Raw genomic sequence first — 21,213 nt, forward strand, 5'->3', positions numbered from 1 at the left:
TTGAAGTACATGTACTCAAGTACTGTACTTCAGTAAAATATTGAGAAACTTTACTGCAGTATCTCTTGTTTATACTGCTTTCTATTTCCACTTCAGAGGTAAACGTTGTGCTTTTTGCTTCATTTACTGAACTGATGGAGTTTCTGATTGAAAGTGATCGATTGGTATTGATTAGAGGCCTCACAGACCCTCACAGCTGTTTTCAGCTATGGAAAGCTAACAGGACGGCCCCCAAAGCCCCCCCCCCCCAACAAACAGACAAACAAACAACAACAAAGGTCCTGCTGCACGTGATGACAGCTTGTGTGTACAGATTACATAAAGATTAAAAAACATCTCAGGAGCTGAAATCTAACCGTTTGGGAGGTTTTGAGTAGTTTTTACTGCTGTTAATACTCAGGATGCAGGACTGGTGGTATTTGTACTCTGTAGGACTCTGTAGGCTCCTCTTCATCACACTGCAGCGACTCTCTGTGATGCAGGTGACGCGTTTTGCCACCAGGGGTCAGAGTTCGTCCACCTCTTCTTCTTCTTCTTCTTCTTCTTCTTCTTCTTCTTCTTCTTCTTCTTCTCTGTCCGCTGTGTGAACTTTTATTTAAAGAGTGAGGAAGCTGATGGAAGCAGCTCTTCCTCCACACTGCACAGCGAAGCACCGCTTCAGTTAAATCCATGTCAGAATGCGCCATAGTTTCACCTCTGTGGGTTATTTTAATGAACGGATGTGACCACACGAATGAACACAGACCATATTAAATCATAAATACATATATTATTTAATTTCTCAGTTTCGGCTTCATGAACAAAACGAAGGAAGGTCAGAGGAAGAAAACCTGCTGGAGTCCAGTAAACGACCTTTAATGAACTGTGAAAAGCTGATTTTAATGATTGTTTCCTGACTTCGTGTGTGTATCGATACGTGATGTCTATTGACCTGTTTGATGACGTCATGATTTTAATGACTAAAAGGCTCTGTGGCTTTATTACGGTGTCTAATGGTCATCTGAGGGCAGGGACGCCCCCTGCTGGAGGAAATCCCGCCTCCTGCTCCCAGCACGGGCTCTCATTGGCTCCCAGGCCTGTCGGTCAAAACCAGCCATGTCTAGATTATGGGTCAGATCGAAGACCATCGGCTGAAATCTGCCTGATTTCTGTGGATTTCTCTCATCGTTTGGGCTTCAGAGCTCCTCGTCAGGACCAGACTGAGTCTCTCCGCGCAGAGACGCTCCTCCGCACCTCCTCCGCGCCTCCTCCGCGCCTCCTCTGCGCCTTTTTACAGCCGAAAAACACGATGAGGTTCATAACGGGGCGCTGAAACCACCGAGGGCGCGTTGAAAATAAAAAGGTGTTTCCAGAAGCAGGAGGAGCGCGAGGCGAGAGATGATGTCAGGGAAGCACTTCAAGGCTCATGAAGTGAGCTGCTGCATCAAGTACTTCATCTTCGGGTTCAACATCATCTTCTGGGTGAGTCCCGGTTCCTCCGCGGACTTCAGGCCTGAAGCAGCTCCAGGCTCGTTTCAGCCATCTGCTCGCTTTGTTTCTGTGGAGCATCACTGCCTCACCTGCTCTCATCCAGGTGTCAGCCAGGGTCAGTGTCGGGGGGGGGGGGGGGGGGGGGGGCAGGCTTCATCTTCACCTTCATCATCCTGACATGTCCTCATGGACGTCCCACTGTGGGCCTCCAGGGACAGGACGGGTTGAAGGCTGAGATCTGCTTTATGATGGGTTATTAGAGACACCTTGTTGATGACATCATCAATACAACAGGAAACCACAGCAGGTGAATTTTTAAGCCGATTCTCGAGCTACAACACCAAAACTTTGACGGTTCCAAAGTGAGAGTTCGTTACAGTAACTGGAATAATTTGGGCTTCAGCGAGATGATGATGAGCATTTTGATGCTGAGACTGATCAATAATCACTGATCAGCAGAGTCAGTGTGCAGCGAAGAACAAAGAGGAAAGACAGCAGTGTGTGTGAAGACACACTGATGAAGATGAGCGCTGACGTGATGACAGTGACAGCGTGAACGACAGCAGGAGCCAATCAGTTATCTCGTTATCTCCAGATAACGAGCTGTGTTTTCTGACATGAGCAGACAAACCAGGCGTCAGGGTTTGTGGCCCTTCGTGGCCCTCAGAGTGATGAAGAGGAGGCCTTCAGCCCCCGGTCATCAGAGGAGGCCGGCTGTTTAAAGCTGTGTTCCTCCTCCCTCTGCAGTGGGCTGCACCTTAATCTATCAATGAATCAATCGATTGATCGTTTCTTCACACGGCTTCTTCTGTTCCACCGACGGCCCAAAACTCCTCATTTACTGTCACATACAGACAGAATAACACGTTTAAGACGCTGGAACCAGCAAATGTTTGATGTTTCTACTGGAAAAAATGCCGGAAACGAACAGTCGATTGTCAGTTTTTTTATTGATGAATTGATTAATCGTTGCAGCTCTTTCACTGATCCTCACAAAGTGTTTTATGTCCTAGAATCCTGAAGCAGGACCTGCTGTCTAATGAAGGCTGAGCAGCAGCTCTTTGAAGAACACCTGAGATAAGATAAGATAAGATAAGATAAGATAAGATAAGACAGAGTTAATTGATCTCAGGCAGAGGATGTTTTCTTGTTACAGACAATAGAAAAAGCCAAGTCTTCATCAGCAGACGAAGAGTTTGCTCTTCTAAACACTAAAAGCTTTTTTCTGCTTTATTTCATCAAACTCTGAGTGTGAAGACACACACACACACACACACACATATATATATATATATATATATATATATATTTTCTAAAATGTGAAGTGGTGACTAGTGTCCCTCACAGGCTGCCGTAGCCCTCGGTGCTGTCTGAAGACGCTGGGCGGCTGCCAGGAAACTCTCCGTGTGGTTTCTCTGGCTGCTGCGTGTGATGGGACATGGTCCAGCTGCAGCGCAGTAATCCGTCCTCTCGTCTCTGTCCTCTCTGTCTGCCCCGTAGTTCCTGGGAGTGGCCTTCCTCGCCATCGGGCTGTGGGCGTGGAGCGAAAAGGTGAGTTCACCGCTCCTCTCTGTGAGTCTGTCCACAGATCACACGCTGGACGTCCGTCCCCCGTGGTTCACGCCCATCTGTCCGCAGTGGACTTACTGAATCAGAGAGGAATGTCGTGCTTTCCGGTGGGACGTCTCTGAAGGACGGACGGAAGAAAGGACCTGGTGGTTTCACACATTCACTCGCGGCGTGCTCCCAGCCTTTAAAGATCCTTCAGACAGTGACTGTCGTCTGGAGGTTATTGTGCTTGATGAACTGTTTGGTCAGTAGATCGTCTGAAGACAGGATGTCCACGGTCTTTACAGTCTTCAGATGTCTCCTGTTGTCTCACAAACTACAGAGATTCAGCTGACCTGAAACAGTGACGAGTGCAGATCCTCACGTGTTTCAAGTCATAAAGGCATTGTGGGAAATCTGAGTCAGATGAGAAGGTCGACTCCTCTCTCGCGTTTGTTCGTTGAATACGAAGCTGGATCCAGCAGCCGGTTAGCGTAGCTTAGCACAGACAGTGGAAACGGGGGGAAACAGCTAGCCTGACTGTGTCCAGATCTCCTCTGAAGCTCATCCATGAACGTGTGATCTGTCAGGTGTTTAAGGTTTGTGTGGCGGCGGCGTCGCTGTGACGTCGTTATTCATGTTCGGATCAAACAAAGACATAACGTGTTGATCAGTGAGCAGCGTCTTTCTCCTCATCTGACTCTGACTTTCCCTTCAGGTGTAGTGACCGCGGGACCACCTGGAAACCTGTCAGCTTTTTAGCTGAAGCTCCGAGGAGCCTCTAACGCCTCCTCTTCTTCTGCAGGGCGTCCTCTCCAACATCTCGTCCATCACGGACCTCGGCGGGTTCGACCCGGTCTGGCTCTTCCTGGTTGTGGGCGGCGTGATGTTCATCCTCGGGTTCGCCGGCTGCATCGGAGCGCTGCGAGAAAACTCCTTCCTGCTCAAATTCGTACGTTCTCTCATCAAACGGAACGTGAAGAAGACTCATTGGCCTCCTGCTAACGCGTGTTTGCGTGTGTGTGTTTCAGTTCTCCGTCTTCCTGGGCATCATCTTCTTCCTGGAGCTGACCGCCGGAGTCCTGGCCTTCGTCTTCAAAGACTGGATCAAGGACCAGCTCAATTTTTTCATCAACAACAACATTCGAGCCTACAGAGACGACATCGATCTGCAGAACCTGATCGACTTCACGCAGGAATACGTGAGCAGCGTCCTCTGTCCGTGTCCGTGACGCCTCTGTCTCTGTGTTGTGTTGTTGACTTACTGTGGGGGGGTGTGTTTGACCTCGCAGTGGGAGTGCTGCGGAGCGTTTGGAGCTGACGACTGGAATTTGAACATCTACTTCAACTGCACCGATTCCAACCCGAGCCGTGAGAAGTGTGGCGTTCCCTTTTCCTGCTGCACCAAAGATCCAGCGGTAGGAAAAACTCACTTCATTCTGCTTCAGGGCGAAGCGCCGGCCGGCGGGCGGGACTGTGTCAAAGTTAAAGTCGAGTCAGTCGCTCGGGAACACGCTGAAACGTTTCCAGAGCTGGTGGTCGGAGGTCCTCCCTGCGACAGATAGCTGCGTTATCTGCGTCCTGCAGACGGCCGGCAGAGCTGTCAGCTGTCATGGCTGCCGTCCAGCAGGACGTCCGGGCCTCAGTGTTTAGTCTTTGGTCAGACTCTGCCAGCACAGCAGAGCCTGGAAGCAGCTGGGAGGAGTTATTGTGACCAAAGCAGTTTTTGACTGCAGCTCTCTGCTTCAGCAAAACAGCCGCGCTTCACTGTCAAGTTGCACAACAGTCTCTTTTATTTGCTGACCCGAGGACAGACTGTTCCACCCAGCCGTCCTCCCTGATACCAGCTCCTCAAAACACTTAGCAGGAGGAGAAAACGCTAGAACACATGATGTTCTCTGAGGTATCATTCACCCTCAAGGCTGCATTAAAAACACCTTTCTGTCAAACATCCTGAAACATTTCCAATCTGAGACTTCAAAATAAAAAGTCCCACAGATGTCCTCCCTCAGCTGAGTGCTAACATTAGCTAGCAGTGTCAGTTAGCGTAAAGCTAATGTCCAGCAGGGATGGTTCGAGGAGTAGACTCACGGTTCCCTCTGCTGATGTAGTTCACTAGAAAGAAAAGCGTCCTCCATTAAACTGCTGAGAACAGGACCTGTGGATGATCTCCAGTAAGCAGGTCATCATTTCTGATCGGTGTTGAGTTTTTCAGATGTGCTTTTTGGTGTTTTGAGCGACACAAGCTGAGTGTCCTCCACTTCCATTACATCCAATAGAAGACATGAACTGATCCAGATGGATAACTGAACTGAACTGACATGTGACATCATGCATGTTCTCTTCACAGGAGGACGTCATCAACACTCAGTGTGGCTACGACATCCGAGCGAAGACGGTGAGTCGCTCTCACAAACTCCTCTGAGGTAAAAGCCTGGACATCAGTCTGAAGAGCAGACGCTGCTCTCGCTCATTCGGCCTCATGCAGGCCGTCACCAGGCTCTCCACCCTGGGCGCAGCGTTCCTCTTTCAGGGTGTTTCCAACTCCCCAGTCTTCAGCATACAGCAGCTGGCTCCCCATCAGCACTTGTGGTATTACTCACCGTGCAGCAATGCTGCAGACTGAGACCCCTCCCCCACCGCTGGCTCCGTGTTAGCATAACGTGAGGAAACGGCTGCGTTTGTTTTCCTCACAGAAATGTGAGGGAAAAGCTGGAGAGAACTAGTTTCAGTGAGTCAGAGCAGAAAGCAGTGGGCCGAGTGCTCGTTAACAACTGGCTGACGTTAGTTCAGAGGGCTTTTATTGTGAAAGCACCACGAGATGAAGAGCAGCATCATGTTCTGCAGTTAAAATTAACGGTCATGGAGAGCAGACAGACGCTCCTGAAACGCTCAAAGGTTTGATAGACTCATCGTAACGCTGCCTCGCCCTCTTCTTCTTCTTCTCCTGTCAGGACTCCGAGCAGCGAACCTTCATCTACATCAAAGGCTGCGTTCCTCAGTTCGAGAAGTGGCTTCAGGACAACCTGACCGTGGTGGCGGGCATCTTCATTGGGATTGCGTTGCTGCAGGTCAGGAGGTCATCTTTGGTTTGTCACCTGATGTCTGTCACGCTTTGGTTCACCTGGTCTGAAATCTGTTTCCTGTTGTAGATTTTTGGCATCTGCTTGGCGCAGAACCTCGTGAGCGACATCGAAGCCGTGAGAGAGAGCTGGTAGGTGCCAGCGATCGCTGATTCAGGATCAGTGAAAAGAACCTTTGTGACACTTTGTGAATGAGTGAATGTCTGGATGAACCGACAGACATTTAGTGAAATCATCAGGTCAGATTTTCCTTTGTCCTGTGAAATCTGTCAACAAAGCTCAGCCCAAACCTTCACGGTCACCAGAGGACGAATCCGTCCAGCTTCGGCTCGTGAGCTCGACGTTTGTGGTTGTGAGGAAAATGTCCAATACTTGGATTTATCACCAGACAAGATAAACCTTTATTGATCCCGGCAGGGAAATTCACTCGTTACAGAAGCACAAGAACAGCAGCAAGCACAAACAAAGAGAAAGTAAAATAAAGAAACCGATAAAAATAAGAAGAATTTATTTTATTTGATATGAATATTAAGTAAACTAAAAAGTTTAATATGAGATAAAATGGATTATGAAGATAATATGAAACCACGACATTCCCAGCATCCTCAGCTGCACTCTGTGTTTACTGCTAATTAGCAAATGTTAGCATGCTAACATGCTAAGCTAAGATGATGAAAATGGTAAACATTCTCTAACTATTGTGTGTGTGTGTTAGCATGCAAATGATAGCATTTAGCCCAAAGTCAGTCACAGTGACTTCAGGCCAAATGTTTTCAGAGTTCTTCAGACCTCGCCGAGCCGCTCAGAGTCCTGCCGGGTTTTTAGTTCTTATCTCCTCTGAACTCTGAAATCTTCTTCTTTGTGCAGTTTGTTTACTTAGGACCTCGTCGGGATCTCCAGAGGCAGGAAGGATGTACCAGGTGGGCACTGCGAGACTCCATCGTTGGCTCAGCAGGTCAGAAATATCTGCTCTGGGACGGATTGACTGTGTCTCCACTGACGTCTTTTCTGTCTTCAGGACTCTGCAGTTTGGACGCCAGCAATGAAGGGAACGGACGAACAGCTCGTGTGTCCAGAACCAAGAGCCTGATGTGTAAATAGTAAATTTAGAGTTATTTTTAAAGAGACTTGTGGCCCTTCTTCTGAATGCAGCACAAACTCCAGGCTGTGCTGTGTGTCGCTCTGCTACAGGACGGATCAAACACAGCGGGCTGACAGTGGAGACAGGAAACAGGAAGGAGGAAACAGGAAGCAGGGAGGAAGGTGTCGTCAGAGGTGGTGCTTCATTCAGAACAGGGCCGTGGTTTTCTGTGTTCACAGATGAAGTGACTCTGGAAATGCACTGCATGCCTCTTGTCTGTTGGTAGGACATCGGCTCTCCTAAATGTATTTCAGTCATGTGAAGTATTTTTAAGATAATTGTAAAATAGTCCGTAGCTTAGCGTGAATGGGCTGGTGAGCACTTTGTTGAATGTTTCATTGAATCTCCTCAAAGCTGCAGAGTTCACGTTTATTTCCACCTGCGACGTCTCAGACGTTCAGTTTGGAAGCAGCCGTGTGACGATTCGCTGTCACGGCGTCACGAAGGGATGAGTCAGCGGTTTGCTCCGAGTCAAGGCCTTAAGCACTTTAATGTTGGTATGAGAGCGAGGAGCCGCTCGCCGGTTCTGTCCTGACTGTTACTGAAGTGGAGCAGCAGCCTCTGAGAAAACGACTTCCAGCGTTCTGTGTTTTCACATCAGCTCAGAGACGCTTTCGCTCATTCTGTTCTGCTGCTTTGAGGAAATCTGAGCAGACGCCTTGTTGCTTGTGTTTTTTATGTTCTGATCTGTAAGTTTTCACTGGAAAATCAGGATAGAAGCAGTTTCCACGGCTGCTTCACGGCGCTCAGACAGGCTGCAGACGGGCTCAAACACCAGCTTTCCTCTCCATGAGGACTTCCAGATCCAGCTCTCGTGTCTTCTCTCCATCATCTGCGATGCTCTTTAACAGAAGCGCATCTGTGAGCGCAGCAGCATCTTCTGCAGCCTGGATGAGCTGAGCTCTTAAAACACAGCAGCAGGGGCTCAAACATCCCTTTTTCCACTCAAAGCTTCATGGTTGTCGACTGGTCACACCTCCTCCGACCGCTCAGTGCCATATTTGTGATGTACTTCCACAGATCCTGATTCTGAGATTGCTTTGGTTCATGCGTTCTCCTGATTGTTGTAAATAACTGGATGTGACCAGCTGTAAATATATATCTCAATAAATGTGCTTCTTTGTAAACTTTGGTCAGCGTTGGCATGCTGTGAGTGGAGCTCGGGTTAAAGTTTGGCCACAGTTATTAATAAATCGGAGAAAATTAAAGATATTATTTGACATTTATTAGAAAATGTCAGTGATAAACGGCCGCTTTGTGAGGTCCGTCTGTTCTTCTCATTCAGTCAGTCGAGCTTTTCACCTGGTGGCAGACAGTTCGAGTACAGACGAGTTAAAAACCAACACAAACAGGAAGCTTTGCTAAAAATGGTGATAAAAAAATAAACAAAGTCAGTAAAATAACAAAACCTCAAAGCAGATGAATCAGCAGCAAGTGAAAAACATGAGATTCAACGTTTAAACTGCACGAAGGGTGAAACTGAGAAGCTTTGAATGCAGAAAGCTGAAGGAAGCAGTGACCACGAACACTGATCTGATGATCACTGAACATCCACTCAGTGACAGTCGCTCAATGCTGCCATCCAGTGTTCGACGTGAAGACCAAGCGAAATGGACCTTCTCCGCACAGCTTCACCTTTCTCACGCTGCAGTCAAAGGATGATGATCTCAGTCCGACTCAGCTTTCTGTTTCTGTGTTACACTCAGACTAAAAAGCTTCAGGTGGGATTGAAAAAGTCATTTCTCTGTCAGGAGCGTCTCGACTGCTCAGGCCTCTCACACAGCAGCACAGGTGTGACTGATAACATTAACGATGTCCTGCTCAGGTGACCCAGTGATATTTCACCTGTGGAGGTTGACTGTGGACAGACGTGGTCCCATGTCCCTCACACACATGCACACACACACACTGAGACACCAAAGAGGCCACAGAAGCAAACATGCTAAAACATCAGCAGAATTCAAGACAACGTCAGGTTTTAACATCAGGGCCTCATTCCTGAACACGACCTTCAGAGGAAGAGGAGAGCTGCTGCGTTCACAGACGCTGAGGAGCGTCAGACTTTCAGGACGCTGCTGGAAAACAAACATGGAGGTGAGTGTTGGAGCTCAGCTGAGGTCAGAGAGGAGGTTTCCTCTGAGAACAGGCCTCGTTCACAGAGATTAGTGGGTCACTCTCTAACACAACACACACTTTTCTTTCAACACAACACAGATAATTCACAATTTAGATAGCCGGCTTTGATAAGAGCGCCTGTTTGCTGTGTTATCGCTGGATTCTGACCTTCGTCCAGATGCCTGAGTGACTCTTCCTGGACTCAACAACAGCAGACTCGTCCCCGCTGATGGGATCACGACACACGTCCACTCTCCAGTTTAATGCCTCAGATTATCAGAGCTGAATGATCAGCTGATTTCACTGATCAGCTCACAGAGACAGACACCGCTGGACGTCTGTGTCCTCTGAAAACAGCCTTCACAGAGTCCCTTTAACGGCCCTCAGGTGTTCCCTCCCCCTCACACACCTGTTTGTAACCTGTTGATGTCGTACTCGACCTTTTGCTTTGTGTTTGCACTTTTTACACTGAAGGAAAAGTCGTCTCAGCATTTCACTGCGAATCGATTTGATTTTGTCTCATTAATTAAAGTTGAAACTGCTTTGAGTGTTTAGTGTTGAACTTCACTGCAGCTGCCTCGTGCTCTGTATCTGTATGTGATATGTGTGATATAGGATATGCAGTCTTCCTCCAGCTGATGAAGGTGTTCTGCAGTAGTTTGTAGTAATGACGGTCCCATCGTGTTTTTTTTTTTTTTTTTTTGTCCTAACAGTGTGAGCATAAGAAAGCAGGGATAACCTGTTTATCTGTGTTCCTGCGGCGGCCTGCAGGTCATGACCTGCTGTCTCAGTGTTTATCTGCGGAGGACGATCTGTCACAGATACTGAGTCCACTGCAGAAGCTCAGGCTCCTGGATGCTGACTGAAGCTGGACGTGGACGGCCTCCTCCCTGCTGGAGACCTGGAGGACATGAATGAAGGCTTGAAGGTCGGGAGACTCTGGATTCAATCAAAAATAACCGTGAACCAAAGTGAATGTGGGCTGATTTACTGAGTGATGTTCTGTTCAATCCAGTGGGAAGAAGAGTAAGTGTGAAGAGGCCTTCATCGCTGCTGATGAAGGTGATGAATGGAGCCATCAGCCCCCCCCGGCTCACTTTCAATGTAATAATGTAGATTTTTAGGGACAGCTGCTCCACTTTTTGCAGTAATTGTAGATATTTGCAGTCTGACCTGGATGAAGTGCAGAAATCAGCAGCTTCAGACTGAAGATGTGAGCTGATTTCTCAGTGTTTCACACAGAATGACCCTCTGGGGCCCCTGGGATGCTGTAACTCGAGCCTCGGGGGGGCTGGTTCAGGGTCCACACAGCGCAGACTGTTCATCTCCCAGTGAAACCAGGAACTGTGTGACAGGAAGAAGTTTCTGCGCCACATCGGTATATAAATAAAAGACATCTGAGCTAAATTAACTTGTAGGTTATTTTCTCCAGAATGAAACTTTGCTGCGTGTTGACTTGTCGGGACATGTTGTCTGCAGATCCAGACGGCGGGTCTCATTCCTCCCTTCACCAATCATCGATCAGATAATCCCATTTCGTTGATTAATCGATCACGCGGCCGCCCGCTGTATTAAAGCTGGCCTCATCGATCGATACCTGCAGTTCCTGTCAAATCTGTGCTGCTCAGGTTAATCATTGGCAGGTTATCTCGTACTTAGTACTGGAGCGTGGAGTTTGGAGTCTGCCCTCCCCGCAGATAAAGCAGATCAGGAGCCGCTCGGAGCCGCTTTGCCTTCCTCTTCGGCTGTGCGCGTCGGTTTGGAGTCTCCTGGCTGCAGAGAGGACGCACGATGTTCACTCTGCTCGTGTTCTTGCTTTGCGGAGCTTCCTGCGTCTCAGCTGCTGCCAAAGGTGAGTTCATGGGCTGCTTTGACTTCTTCCCTTCTGTGCAGGCAGTTTGTGGTGGGAGGACACTTGGAGCCGACGGGCAGATGATTGAGTTGAGCTTGAATGAAGGTAGTGGGACTGAAGACCTCTGCTTCATCCTCAGTCGATAGAAATGAGTCACCAGGATTTATCTGCGGCTCAGAGCGACTCTTGGTTTCTTCATAAAGGAAATGTGGATAATTGTTGCTGATGGAAGGTGTCAGGCTGAATTATGTTCTGCATCAGACTTCAAATCCTCACATGAATGAGTCATGGCTGGATCCTGATCTGTCGCTGGAGAGCTTCACATAGATCAGCCTGGGGACGTCTCTGACTGGGAAGAATGAAGTTAAGACACAACAAACCATCTGATCGTCGACCCAGAGCTTGTCTGCTGGGTTGAGCTCCATGTCGCTCAGTGACGGTGCTGAAATCACATACTGACACGTCAGTCTGTCCTCCCTCGTGGCCTGATGTCATACCTAAGAGAGGTTTTTATCTGCTCTCATGTGGAACACACCCTGGGAAATGGCCGCCGGTTGAACCACCTGAGTGCCACAGAGGAGCGCAGGGTCCATGACGTCCATGTGAACACCTGAGGAGTCACTGGGAAGCAAAAGAGACCCCTGGGATTACTGTCCGATTCAAAACTGAAGAAAATCTGTCCATGTTTGGGTAAAATCCCTGTTTAACAGAGGCTCTCTCATTGCTTTCATGATTAAAAATGACCCGAGCTGCTGACAGACTGAAGCTCTTCAGCCTCTGCTTTGAGTTCATTCATCCCAGTGAATCATCTTCACTCATCAAAGTGTGAAAGGTGTCCTTTGTTTGAGCAACTTTCTCCACAGTATCAGTGTTTGCTTGTTGTTTGTTTCCCAGGACAACGCACAGATTTCAGAACCTGAACGCACCACCGTCCACAGCTGATCTATGAGATGTTTCAGGTTTCTACTGGCATGAAGTGAAAGCAGCGCTCGGCTCTGAACCCTGGCTTTGTCAGTCTAGAGAGCTCCTACAGTCCACGTTGTAATGCAGCGCAAAGCGCCGCTGGGCTCATGTTTGCTCAGCAGCTGGTTTCCTGTTTCCTCAGGTGGTGCTGCGGGACCTCGACTCAACAACAACCAGCTGTACAAATTCAGCTACGCCGCCGAGGTGCTGCTGGACAGAACCAGGCCGTCAAAAGAGGGCAGTGCAGGCTACAGGATCTCCAGCGACGTGGACGTCAACCTCGTTTGGAGGGATCCCAGCAGCAAAGATGACCAGCTGATTCAAGTGGCGGTAGGTTGGTCCAATCACACGCTGAGGCTGGACATGATGTCATTTCCTCCCACACTTACAAAACAGCATTTAGAATAATCTGCATAATAAATCAGGATGTACATGTATGTTTGATTAAAGCGGGAGTAGAGTCTTGTGTTAGTTCACGTTAATTCATCTTTCACAGATCTCAAACGTGAGGATCGACCCTGCGTCCCAGCGACCAGAGAAGAAGAACGTCCTCCATGGGTCCACAGCAGAAAGCGTCCTGGGGAAGACGAAACTGGCCGCTCTGACGAAGCCTTTCCTGCTGCATCTGAAAAATGGAAAGGTGAGAATATGAGCATGTCATGGACTGCTGTCATGGAGTCGTCATCAGCGGAGCTTTAATCTGTAAAACCTCGCAGTCTTTCTCAGTTCACTTCACTTTCTCTTCACTCCAGTCCTGAAGAGCAGCTCCTGAATGTTTTCAGCTAATTCACAGTCTAATCCACGTGAGAGATGTCTGTCAGCAGTGACTTTACCTTCACTGTGCTCAGTGATGATGCTGGCAGGGGAAATACCACACTGTGTGTGTGTGTGTGTGTGTGTGTGTGTGTGTGTGTGTGTGTGTGTGTGCGTGCAAAGGTCATCCAGCTCAGAGGGTCAGTGAATGAATGAACAGGCCTGATTGACAGAGTGGCTCCGGGTTGGTGGATAAGACTCGTTCTGCCTTCGTACTGGCTGTGAGATGTGTTCAGGCTCATTATCACATCATTATCGTTATCACTGGTTCATGTCCAGTGATGCACGACGGCCAGTGAAAGAATAATAACATGCTGATTGTTAGATATCTCGTTTAAAGGCTCATGTGACTCTGGTTTATAGTGGAAGACTGTTACAGGAAAGATCTCCTTATACAATCTTTTACCTGTCGGTCCTCATCCAGTAAAGGCTTTGATACCACTTTAGAAAAGCTTTAGAAGATGCAGCTAATGGCTTTACTGGCTCAGGAGTCATTAAATAATAATACACTGACTCAACGGACTGTACGACATTTAACGTCTGCTCAAAGTCAATTTATTAGCAATCAATGACTTGAAGTCAGTCAGTGGATTATTAGCGAGTAGAAAAAGAGCCAAAGGTTTGTTCTTATTAATGGATAATAACTGATCTATAAAGCATTAGTTCATACTGTCTTAACATACCAGGTAAAGAGCAGCAGTGTGTGCAGTGAAGTAAACAGACGTGTGTTGTCCAGGACGTCGTGATGTTCATGTTTCACACCGAGCTGTGAAATCAGGCAGAAACATCACGCTGGGATTATTCTGACAGATGCTGTGATTTGACTCATGACTGCAGAGCTAACGGTCATTTTCACTGGAAAAAAAAACCTTAAAACGATGATCATGTGACTTCGCTGTGGCCTCAGTGCTTCGTCTCTGAAGATCTGTTGTGACACATCTTACCTCCATCAGAGCTGCAGCTCCTGTGATTTGCATATTGCTTTTTTTTTTTCATATTACGCTGATTTTTCCATCATTTGTTTGGCTTTACTCTGAAGTGTCTGTGGCTGCTGTGTGACTGTAGAGACGCTGAAAACACACACTTTGTAAGTGTTCGCTGACCTCTGAGGACTGATACCGGTTCAGTGTCGCTGCTCCCTCGGCGTTGTTAGCTTATTTATACTGATGGCAGGCTGCAGCAGGAAAAACACACAGAGCAGCAGTGGACGGTCTATTTATGGGGGCCCTGGCTGATATTGTGGGTGAGCGCCACAAATAAATTACATACTGTATAGGAGACAGTGTAGAATGATGTAAGGGCCGCTGAGCAGGACACAGAGTCCGGCACTGAGCCGAACTGAAGCCTCGCTGGAAAAGCGCGGGGTGTGATCTGATGTTTCCTGAGATGAACTAAGCTCATTTGACTGAGCTTTGGTTCCATGACTTTCATGATATCAGTGTCGGAGATAAACATACTGTAAGGGTGACTCATCTGTCATGCTGCTCATGGCTGTGGACTGATGTGTGCTGAGGGTATAATTAGAGGAAATACACTGCACGCCAGGTTGAGATGGAGGCTTTTTCAAATTTTAAAGTGCTAATACCAAAGTATTCAGGTTCAGTTTTTGACCTGCGCTTCAAAGAATATCTTTTATTTCTGTGTGTAATGTAAATAGTGTCTGATGTCATGACTATAGACGCTCTGCAGAGGGAAAACTGACACCCTGAAAGCCTTTGTGCATGCTGAGGGTCCTGCTAGCTGCTTTATCTGCTGGTCAGAGGGCCTTGGCATGCACCGGTCACATGCTCTGTTCGACATGTTGCTTGATTTTAACTCTCCTGCTGCAGACAAAAGCATTTTACTCCTACCGGACTGAACCTGTAACCATCAAGAACCTTAAAAGAGGCCTGGCCAGCCTGCTGCAAGTGCAGCTCAAGTCTGGGAAGGTGATAGAGGTAAATGACACGATAACACGCCAACATGTATTCATGCGTTCATCATGTATTCATGCGTTCAGTGTTTTATTACGTGCTGCTGATGTGAGCTTGATGTTAATGTCCGTGGACAGAACGACGTGTCTGGAAGGTGCACGGTCGAGTACGAGGCGGTCAAAGGTCAAGTGACAAGAACCAAGATCCTGGACACGTGTACGACCGCGGAGGCCGGATTCACCACACACAGTCAGGTACGCCAGCATCCAGCCGACTCGCCGCGCTGACACACAGCCGGTCGCTCGTACGTCACGTCTCGGATTTGTCCCCCTGCAGGTTTTGGGTGTGAGCAAGAAGTCCAGTTCGGTGACAGTGTTCAGGCTTGAGGATGGTTTCATCCGCTCGGCCGTGGCTGAAGAAACACACTCACTGGCTGTTAACGCCCACAAATCCGCCGCCGCCAAAGTCGTGTCCAGGTAAACGCCGTAATAAAGAACGAACGGGTGCTGCCATTTGTGGCATGGGCGCACTTTACATTTCACATTTCTCCTCAGGCAAACCCTCACGCTGGCAGGGACAGAGGCTGGACCGAAGCAGGCTGCTGGGAAAGATGTGGCCGCGGCTGTCAAGGCGATCGATGCCAAACTGGCTGCTGTGGGTATCGTGGCGGAGACGGCCGAACCCCAGTGCAAGGGATGTCCATCGGTGAGTACCTGTCCACTTCCACACACCTGATTATTGACAGGCTGCTGGGGCGAGTCAGAGGGGACAAAACACACAAGCAGTCAGATGGAGAGGAGGTTTAGAGTATTTTTGTTCTTCTGTGATTGTTGAGGTGGACGTGGCTCCTGATCTCTCTCCCCTCTGTGCTCCCTCTTAGCTTTTTGAGCACTGGCAGCGCGAACAGAAGCAGCTGGAGCCAGCGAGCCTGTCCAAAGCCGTGGCTCCTCGCAGCTTCCTGGCCCTCATCCAGAGCATTAGGAAGGCGTCCAAAGACGAGATCCTCAGAGTGCTGAAGACTGCCAGCAAGACATCTCTGTAAACAGGCTGCTCCTTCTTCCCACATCTTAATTTACTTCCTGACTCCATCACTCTGCTGTCCCTTAGCTCTGACTTAAGATAGAGAGGCCCAGCCTCCAAGGAGGTGAACTCACCGCCGCTGTGCTTACCGTCTTCCTGCTGCTTTCAGACCTCAGGTGGTGGATGCTGTGACGTCCTCGCAGACCGTTGCATCTCTGGACGCCATGCTTACGTTCCTGAACTTCACCGATGCCAAAGGTTTGGTTCTGCAGGAGAGGTTTCTCTATGCATGTGGCTTTGCTTCACATCCCAACGAGAGGATGCTGCAGGCTCTGCTGGTGAGTGTCAGATAAAGGAAAGAATCAGAGCTGTCATTAAGACCTTTTGTGCTGCTTTTACCTGTGGAGCTTTCAACTGACCATCTGATGTTTTAAATGACATGTCTTAACTGAAGAAGCTTCAGTCTTAAGAATTAGTCTGCAAAACCAAGTCATATTATACCTGAAGCATCTGCCAGCAATGAATGTGTTTAACGAGAAGAGTTTCCTTTTCAGGATATTTCAAAGGGAAAGATCGGCAGCACTGACATCAAGGAGTCAGTGGTGATCATTATGGGAGCTCTGGTTCATAAGCTGTGTCAGAAAGGAGGCTGCAACTTACCGGTGAGCTTCAAGAAGGATGATAAATGAGAAGCGACACACAAATGTAAAACATGTCCAAATGTCTGAAAAGGCCAAATTTAAATGAATCAGAGCTGACGGATGCTCCTCTGCTGGGTGTTCACCTCTCAGACAGTGGTGCAGGTGAAGAAGCTGATTTTAGAAGGTCCTGACAGCACCAAGGTGGAGTCCGAGGTCCAGATGTATCTTCTGGCTCTGAAGAACTCTCTGCTCCCGGAGGCCATTCCCGTCTTCACCAAATACGCAGAGTCAGAGGTGGGAGCGTACAGCACCATCGCCCTCACTGCTCTGCAGAGATACGACGTCAGCCTCATGACCGATGAGGTAAGCCGCCGTCTGCACGACGCTTCATTTGAACTGATGCTTACGGGTTTTCCTGCTACGTGTGGAGCTCATCAGAACAGAAGGTGAACCGGAACGTTTCCGTCGTCCGCAGGTCAAACAGGCGGTGAACAGGGTTTACCACCAGAACCGACGGATCTACGAGAAGAACGTGAGAGCTGCCGCCGCCGACGTCATCCTCAGCAGCAACCCGTCATACACAGAGGTCAAGAATCTGCTTCTGTCCATCGGAAACCTGCCTTACGAGATGAATAAGTACATGCTGTCTAAGATCCAGGACATCCTGCGCTTCCAGCTGCCTGCCAGGTTCGTTACGGACCAACAGTGTTTCTGAGTCGACCGCTGACTAAAAAGAGCAGAGAGTAAAACTTTTCCAACACACGTTGCAGCCATTTATTGTCCTTTTTTTATTTTTCAGCAAAATTTTACAGCAAGCCATGAAGGACATGATTTCCCACAATTACGACCGTTTTGCTAAAGTTGGCTCATCGTCGGCGTTCTCAGGATTCATGGCACGTGAGTAACGAAGCCTCAGCTCTAAGCCTGGAATACATCAAACAAAGTTTAGCTTCAAGCTTCAGAGTCTGAGATGACATGAAGAAAAAACTAGTTGAGTCAGAGAAGTAAAACATTAGCGCTGACCTTTTGGTGAGGCGGGTATGCTAACTGACACTCAGCATTTTGAGTCTCACTGTCAGATAAATGACCTCAGATCAGTTTCGTGAACGGTGACCGAGTGCTTTCATCGTTCCCACAGAATCTGCTGATGTGACCTCCACGTACAGTTTGGACATCCTGTATTCAGGCTCGGGGATCCTGAGGAGAAGCAACATGAACATTTACGGTGCCAGCAAAGGAGCGATGCTACATGGACTACAGGTGAGACAACGAGGGGAATTACTGTCAAGGTTCCTGACTCTGATGCATTATGTGAAGCACTTTAAAGGACCTGTTCCTTATGAAATACATTAAATTCTCATATAGTTTGTGTGAAATATCAGAACAGATCGTTATAAAATTGTTAATTCAGACCACTTTCTGTCTTCCAGGTGGCAATCGAGGCCCAGGGTCTGGAGTCTCTGATCGCTGCCACCGCCGACGAAGGCGAGGAAGACCTGGAGTCGTTTGCCGGCATGTCGGCTCTGCTGTTCGACGTCCAGCTGCGGCCCGTCACCTTCTTCAAGGGTTACAGTGACCTCATGTCCAAAATGTTCTCCATGACCGGGGAGCCCATGAATGTGGTGAAGGGCCTCATCCTGCTGACCGATCATTCTGAGGTAAACACGTCGGCCTGCGACCGCCGGCAGCAATGAGTCACGCCTGCAGCAGGGGGTGAAATGACCTGAGCTGGGCGAGGTTAATGGAGGAGGACTTTAGATGACCTGTGATTAGCTGCTCCCAGAAATCAGTCAGGTTTTCAGGCTGGACGTAAAATCCTCCGTCCTGAACTACAGGATGCAAAGAGTCAGCACAGCTTTCCTTCAACCATTCAGACAGACGTTCCTCAGCCTCAGTGTCCTGAACTCAAAGCTCTTTCAGGTCCATCACAGTCTTTATGGATCGTTAGGAAGCACTGACAGCTCGTCCGGCGCTCAGTGAGCGTGATGAGGGTCCAAATGCCGCCGATCCGAGGACTTCTTCTGCTTTGAACGTTTGCTTTGTGAGAAAATGAATGTCAGTTATCAGACGAGTCCTCGCTGAGTGTCCTCTGTCCTGCTCGTCCTCCAGGTGATTCAGCTGCAGTCTGGTCTCATGGCGAGTGCAGAGTTCCAAGGAGGGTTAGCCATTGACATCTCTGGAGGCATGGAGATCAGCCTGTGGTACCGGGAGTCCAAGACCAGCGTCAACAACAGGTACAGCCCAGAAGTCCATCATTGTGACAGAAAGAGTAGTTTTAGAAGGCGCGTCGCCGCTCTGCGAATAGATTTCTGTTGATGTTGGATTCATGTGAACTTCAGACGGTCTATAAGTGTCGTCTGATTCATTTGTTCCAGCGGCTCGTTGGACGCGCTCCAGCATTGTCCCTCACGCCTGTCTCAGTTCTTGGTTTGTGTGGAGATGACGTCAGCTCTGTCTGGGCTCTATTTTAAAACATTACAGTCGGCTTCGCTGGAAACGGAGCGCAGCGTCAGGCTGTTAGCTCGCAGCATCGCTGATGAAACAGGATTCGGTCCATTACAAGAACTCAAGAACCGTAACTCGATGAATGAAACATAAAAATAGAATTTATTTTTCAAAGTTTTTGTTCACTCAATGCAATATCCTGCATTAAGGCTTTAATTACGCTTCCATTCGTGAATAGTAAATTTCCAAATGATGGACCTCCAGTAAAATGGTTATACTGGAGGTCTGAGTCATGGAGTTAATAATAATGAAAGTCTGGTTGAAGAAGAAGAAGAAGCTTCCATGTTTGTGTTCTGGGCTTTTCCTCCCTGTTTTTCGAGCATTGCTCAGTCACATCTCGAGTTTGGGGGGGGGGGGGGGGGAATGGCAGAGGCAGGTGAATGGATCAGCATAGTTGTACCTCATCCACTCTGATAATAGACTGGCGGTCTATGTATAGAAGCAGAACAAACCACACTGGCATCTTTGCCAAAGCATGTCTCCGCGGGCGAAGTGACAGAGGTTGGATGTTCGGCGCTCGGCACGCTCTTTGATTTGAACATGAGGGGAAGTTGTTAAACTGCCCGTTACTGTCGGAGCTGTGCTGTGCCTTTGAGCCACAGACGCAAACTGTAACATACAAACACACAAACGCTGAGGAAAGCTGTGTGTTGTTACCGCACATCAGCTGACACAGGTGTATCAGACTGCAGGTAGACAGGAAACAGTCCAACGCTTTGAAGAGGAACATTCTCACACTTTTTAAAACTTTTCACGTGAAGTTTGACGTTGTAACACGTGTGTACCTCACAGGTGATGAAGTGAAATAAAATAAAAATGTTTTTTGTCAAATGTTGGTATTTTTATGAGCTTGAAAATGAAAATGTTTCACATGGGAAGACACAGACTTCACAGACTTTTCTTTGTCTTTTTGGACACTTTCACATTCCTTTGTATGTCTTCAGGGGAGCGTTAGTGGTCACAGGAAACGTCACCGTGGACATGGACTTCATGAGAGCGGGCGTTGAGGTCAGCTTTGAAACTGAGGCTTCGCTGGACTTCATCACCACCGTGCAGTTCTCTGAATACCCCTTCCTGGTTTGCATGCAGATGGACAAAACGACCTTCCCCATCAGGTACCGTGAGGACGCCGCTGCACAGAGTACATTTAAACACTCTTTTCAATGTCCAATCAGAAAAAGCTAACTGTCTGTTGTGGATGCTTTCAGCGAGTACCTGACCAGGTACGAGAGCTTGTCATCGGGGAAGAGCGTCCTGTCGCGTAAGAGCAAGAAGCAGCTCGTCCCCGGCTCTGAATTCCCTCTTCACCAGGAGAACTCGAACATGTGCAAGAAGGTTTTCTCCTCCAGCTGGTAGAGGAGCTCCGTGAGCTTTCCAGGAATGAGTTGTCATTCTTATGGGCGGACTTTTGTCACTCAGAGACGGTTTCTTCCCTTCAGCGACAGCTATCGCACCTCGGCCTCGCGCAGTCAAACGCTGCAGCAGAGAAACGTGGTGAATGTTTACATTCCTGTGAGTATTTAAGTCTTTTAATTTGACATTTTGTTCTGAAATCAGGAATTCTTGAATTGTCTTTTTATGGATTTCCTTGAAAAATGTATTTATGATGTTTTATTTGATGGGTAACATTCAGCAGGAATAATCCCACAGTAATTTTCCCGACACAGTTACAGTACAGATGAACATGTAAACGTCACACTGGAGGCGGTGGATTATCCTCCCCCACGAGGAGAAAAGCTCCCTTCTGTCAGCTGTTTACGAAGGAGGAGCAATTATTGTTTTATGTCGCTGTCACTGTTCACACACTTGAAATAAGTTATTAAGTAAAGTAATGTCAGTTAACTCCATCTTTGGTAATTACGTTGGTGATATTTAATTGTCCCTACGGAGACAACGAGCGTCTGCTTTGAAGATTTGAACCCAATCGAAATGAGTCCATCAGCTCTTGAATGTGCTTTTTTGTACGTGACTGTGATTCCTGTTTGTCTGCAAACGTTTGGCCAGTTTAAAGACTTTTTCTCATGTGTTTCCATATTTAGGGATCAGTTTGTTTGCTCTGTGATCGGCTGGCAATAAACATGCACTGGAAACACTTTTGACTTGACTCATTTAGATTCAGGAAAACAGCATTTGAACAATTGTGCAACAG

At 48.1% G+C, this 21,213-nt stretch overlaps 2 protein-coding genes across 4 annotated transcripts; both read left to right on the top strand.

Moving 5' to 3' along the window:
- The first annotated feature begins 1,072 nt into the window (after positions 1-1,072).
- LOC143319454 (tetraspanin-5) lies at positions 1,073-8,494 on the top strand. 3 transcript variants are annotated; one of them, XR_013077087.1, is made up of 11 exons: positions 1,073-1,461; positions 2,971-3,021; positions 3,824-3,970; positions 4,050-4,220; positions 4,311-4,436; positions 5,369-5,416; positions 5,973-6,089; positions 6,171-6,232; positions 6,969-7,021; positions 7,120-7,194; positions 7,293-8,374. XR_013077087.1 is itself a non-coding variant. In XM_076728457.1 (10 exons), the coding sequence occupies exons 1-9, from the start codon at positions 1,378-1,380 to the stop codon at positions 6,979-6,981; spliced, it is 819 nt and encodes a 272-aa protein (XP_076584572.1). In that variant the 5' UTR covers positions 1,073-1,377; the 3' UTR covers positions 6,982-7,021; positions 7,120-8,494. The 3 variants fall into 3 exon arrangements, 2 of the variants coding, with proteins under 2 accessions (XP_076584572.1, XP_076584571.1); XM_076728457.1 differs by having other exon boundaries at positions 7,120-8,494; XM_076728456.1 differs by lacking the exons at positions 6,171-6,232; positions 6,969-7,021; positions 7,120-7,194; positions 7,293-8,374 and having other exon boundaries at positions 5,973-6,170.
- Positions 8,495-11,148: 2,654 nt separating this feature from the next.
- mttp (microsomal triglyceride transfer protein) lies at positions 11,149-21,125 on the top strand. The gene is made up of 18 exons (XM_076728869.1): positions 11,149-11,209; positions 12,315-12,502; positions 12,669-12,812; positions 14,815-14,922; positions 15,036-15,152; positions 15,235-15,374; positions 15,453-15,603; positions 15,779-15,936; positions 16,088-16,256; positions 16,473-16,580; positions 16,710-16,922; positions 17,035-17,246; positions 17,359-17,456; positions 17,698-17,819; positions 17,990-18,217; positions 18,669-18,793; positions 20,009-20,179; positions 20,273-21,125. Exons 1-18 carry the CDS (start codon positions 11,149-11,151, stop codon positions 20,418-20,420), a joined length of 2,661 nt encoding a protein of 886 aa, XP_076584984.1. The 3' UTR covers positions 20,421-21,125.
- Positions 21,126-21,213: the final 88 nt, after the last annotated feature.

Source organism: Chaetodon auriga, chromosome 4, assembly GCF_051107435.1.
Source record: "Chaetodon auriga isolate fChaAug3 chromosome 4, fChaAug3.hap1, whole genome shotgun sequence".
Classification (NCBI taxonomy): Eukaryota; Metazoa; Chordata; class Actinopteri; order Chaetodontiformes; family Chaetodontidae; genus Chaetodon; species Chaetodon auriga.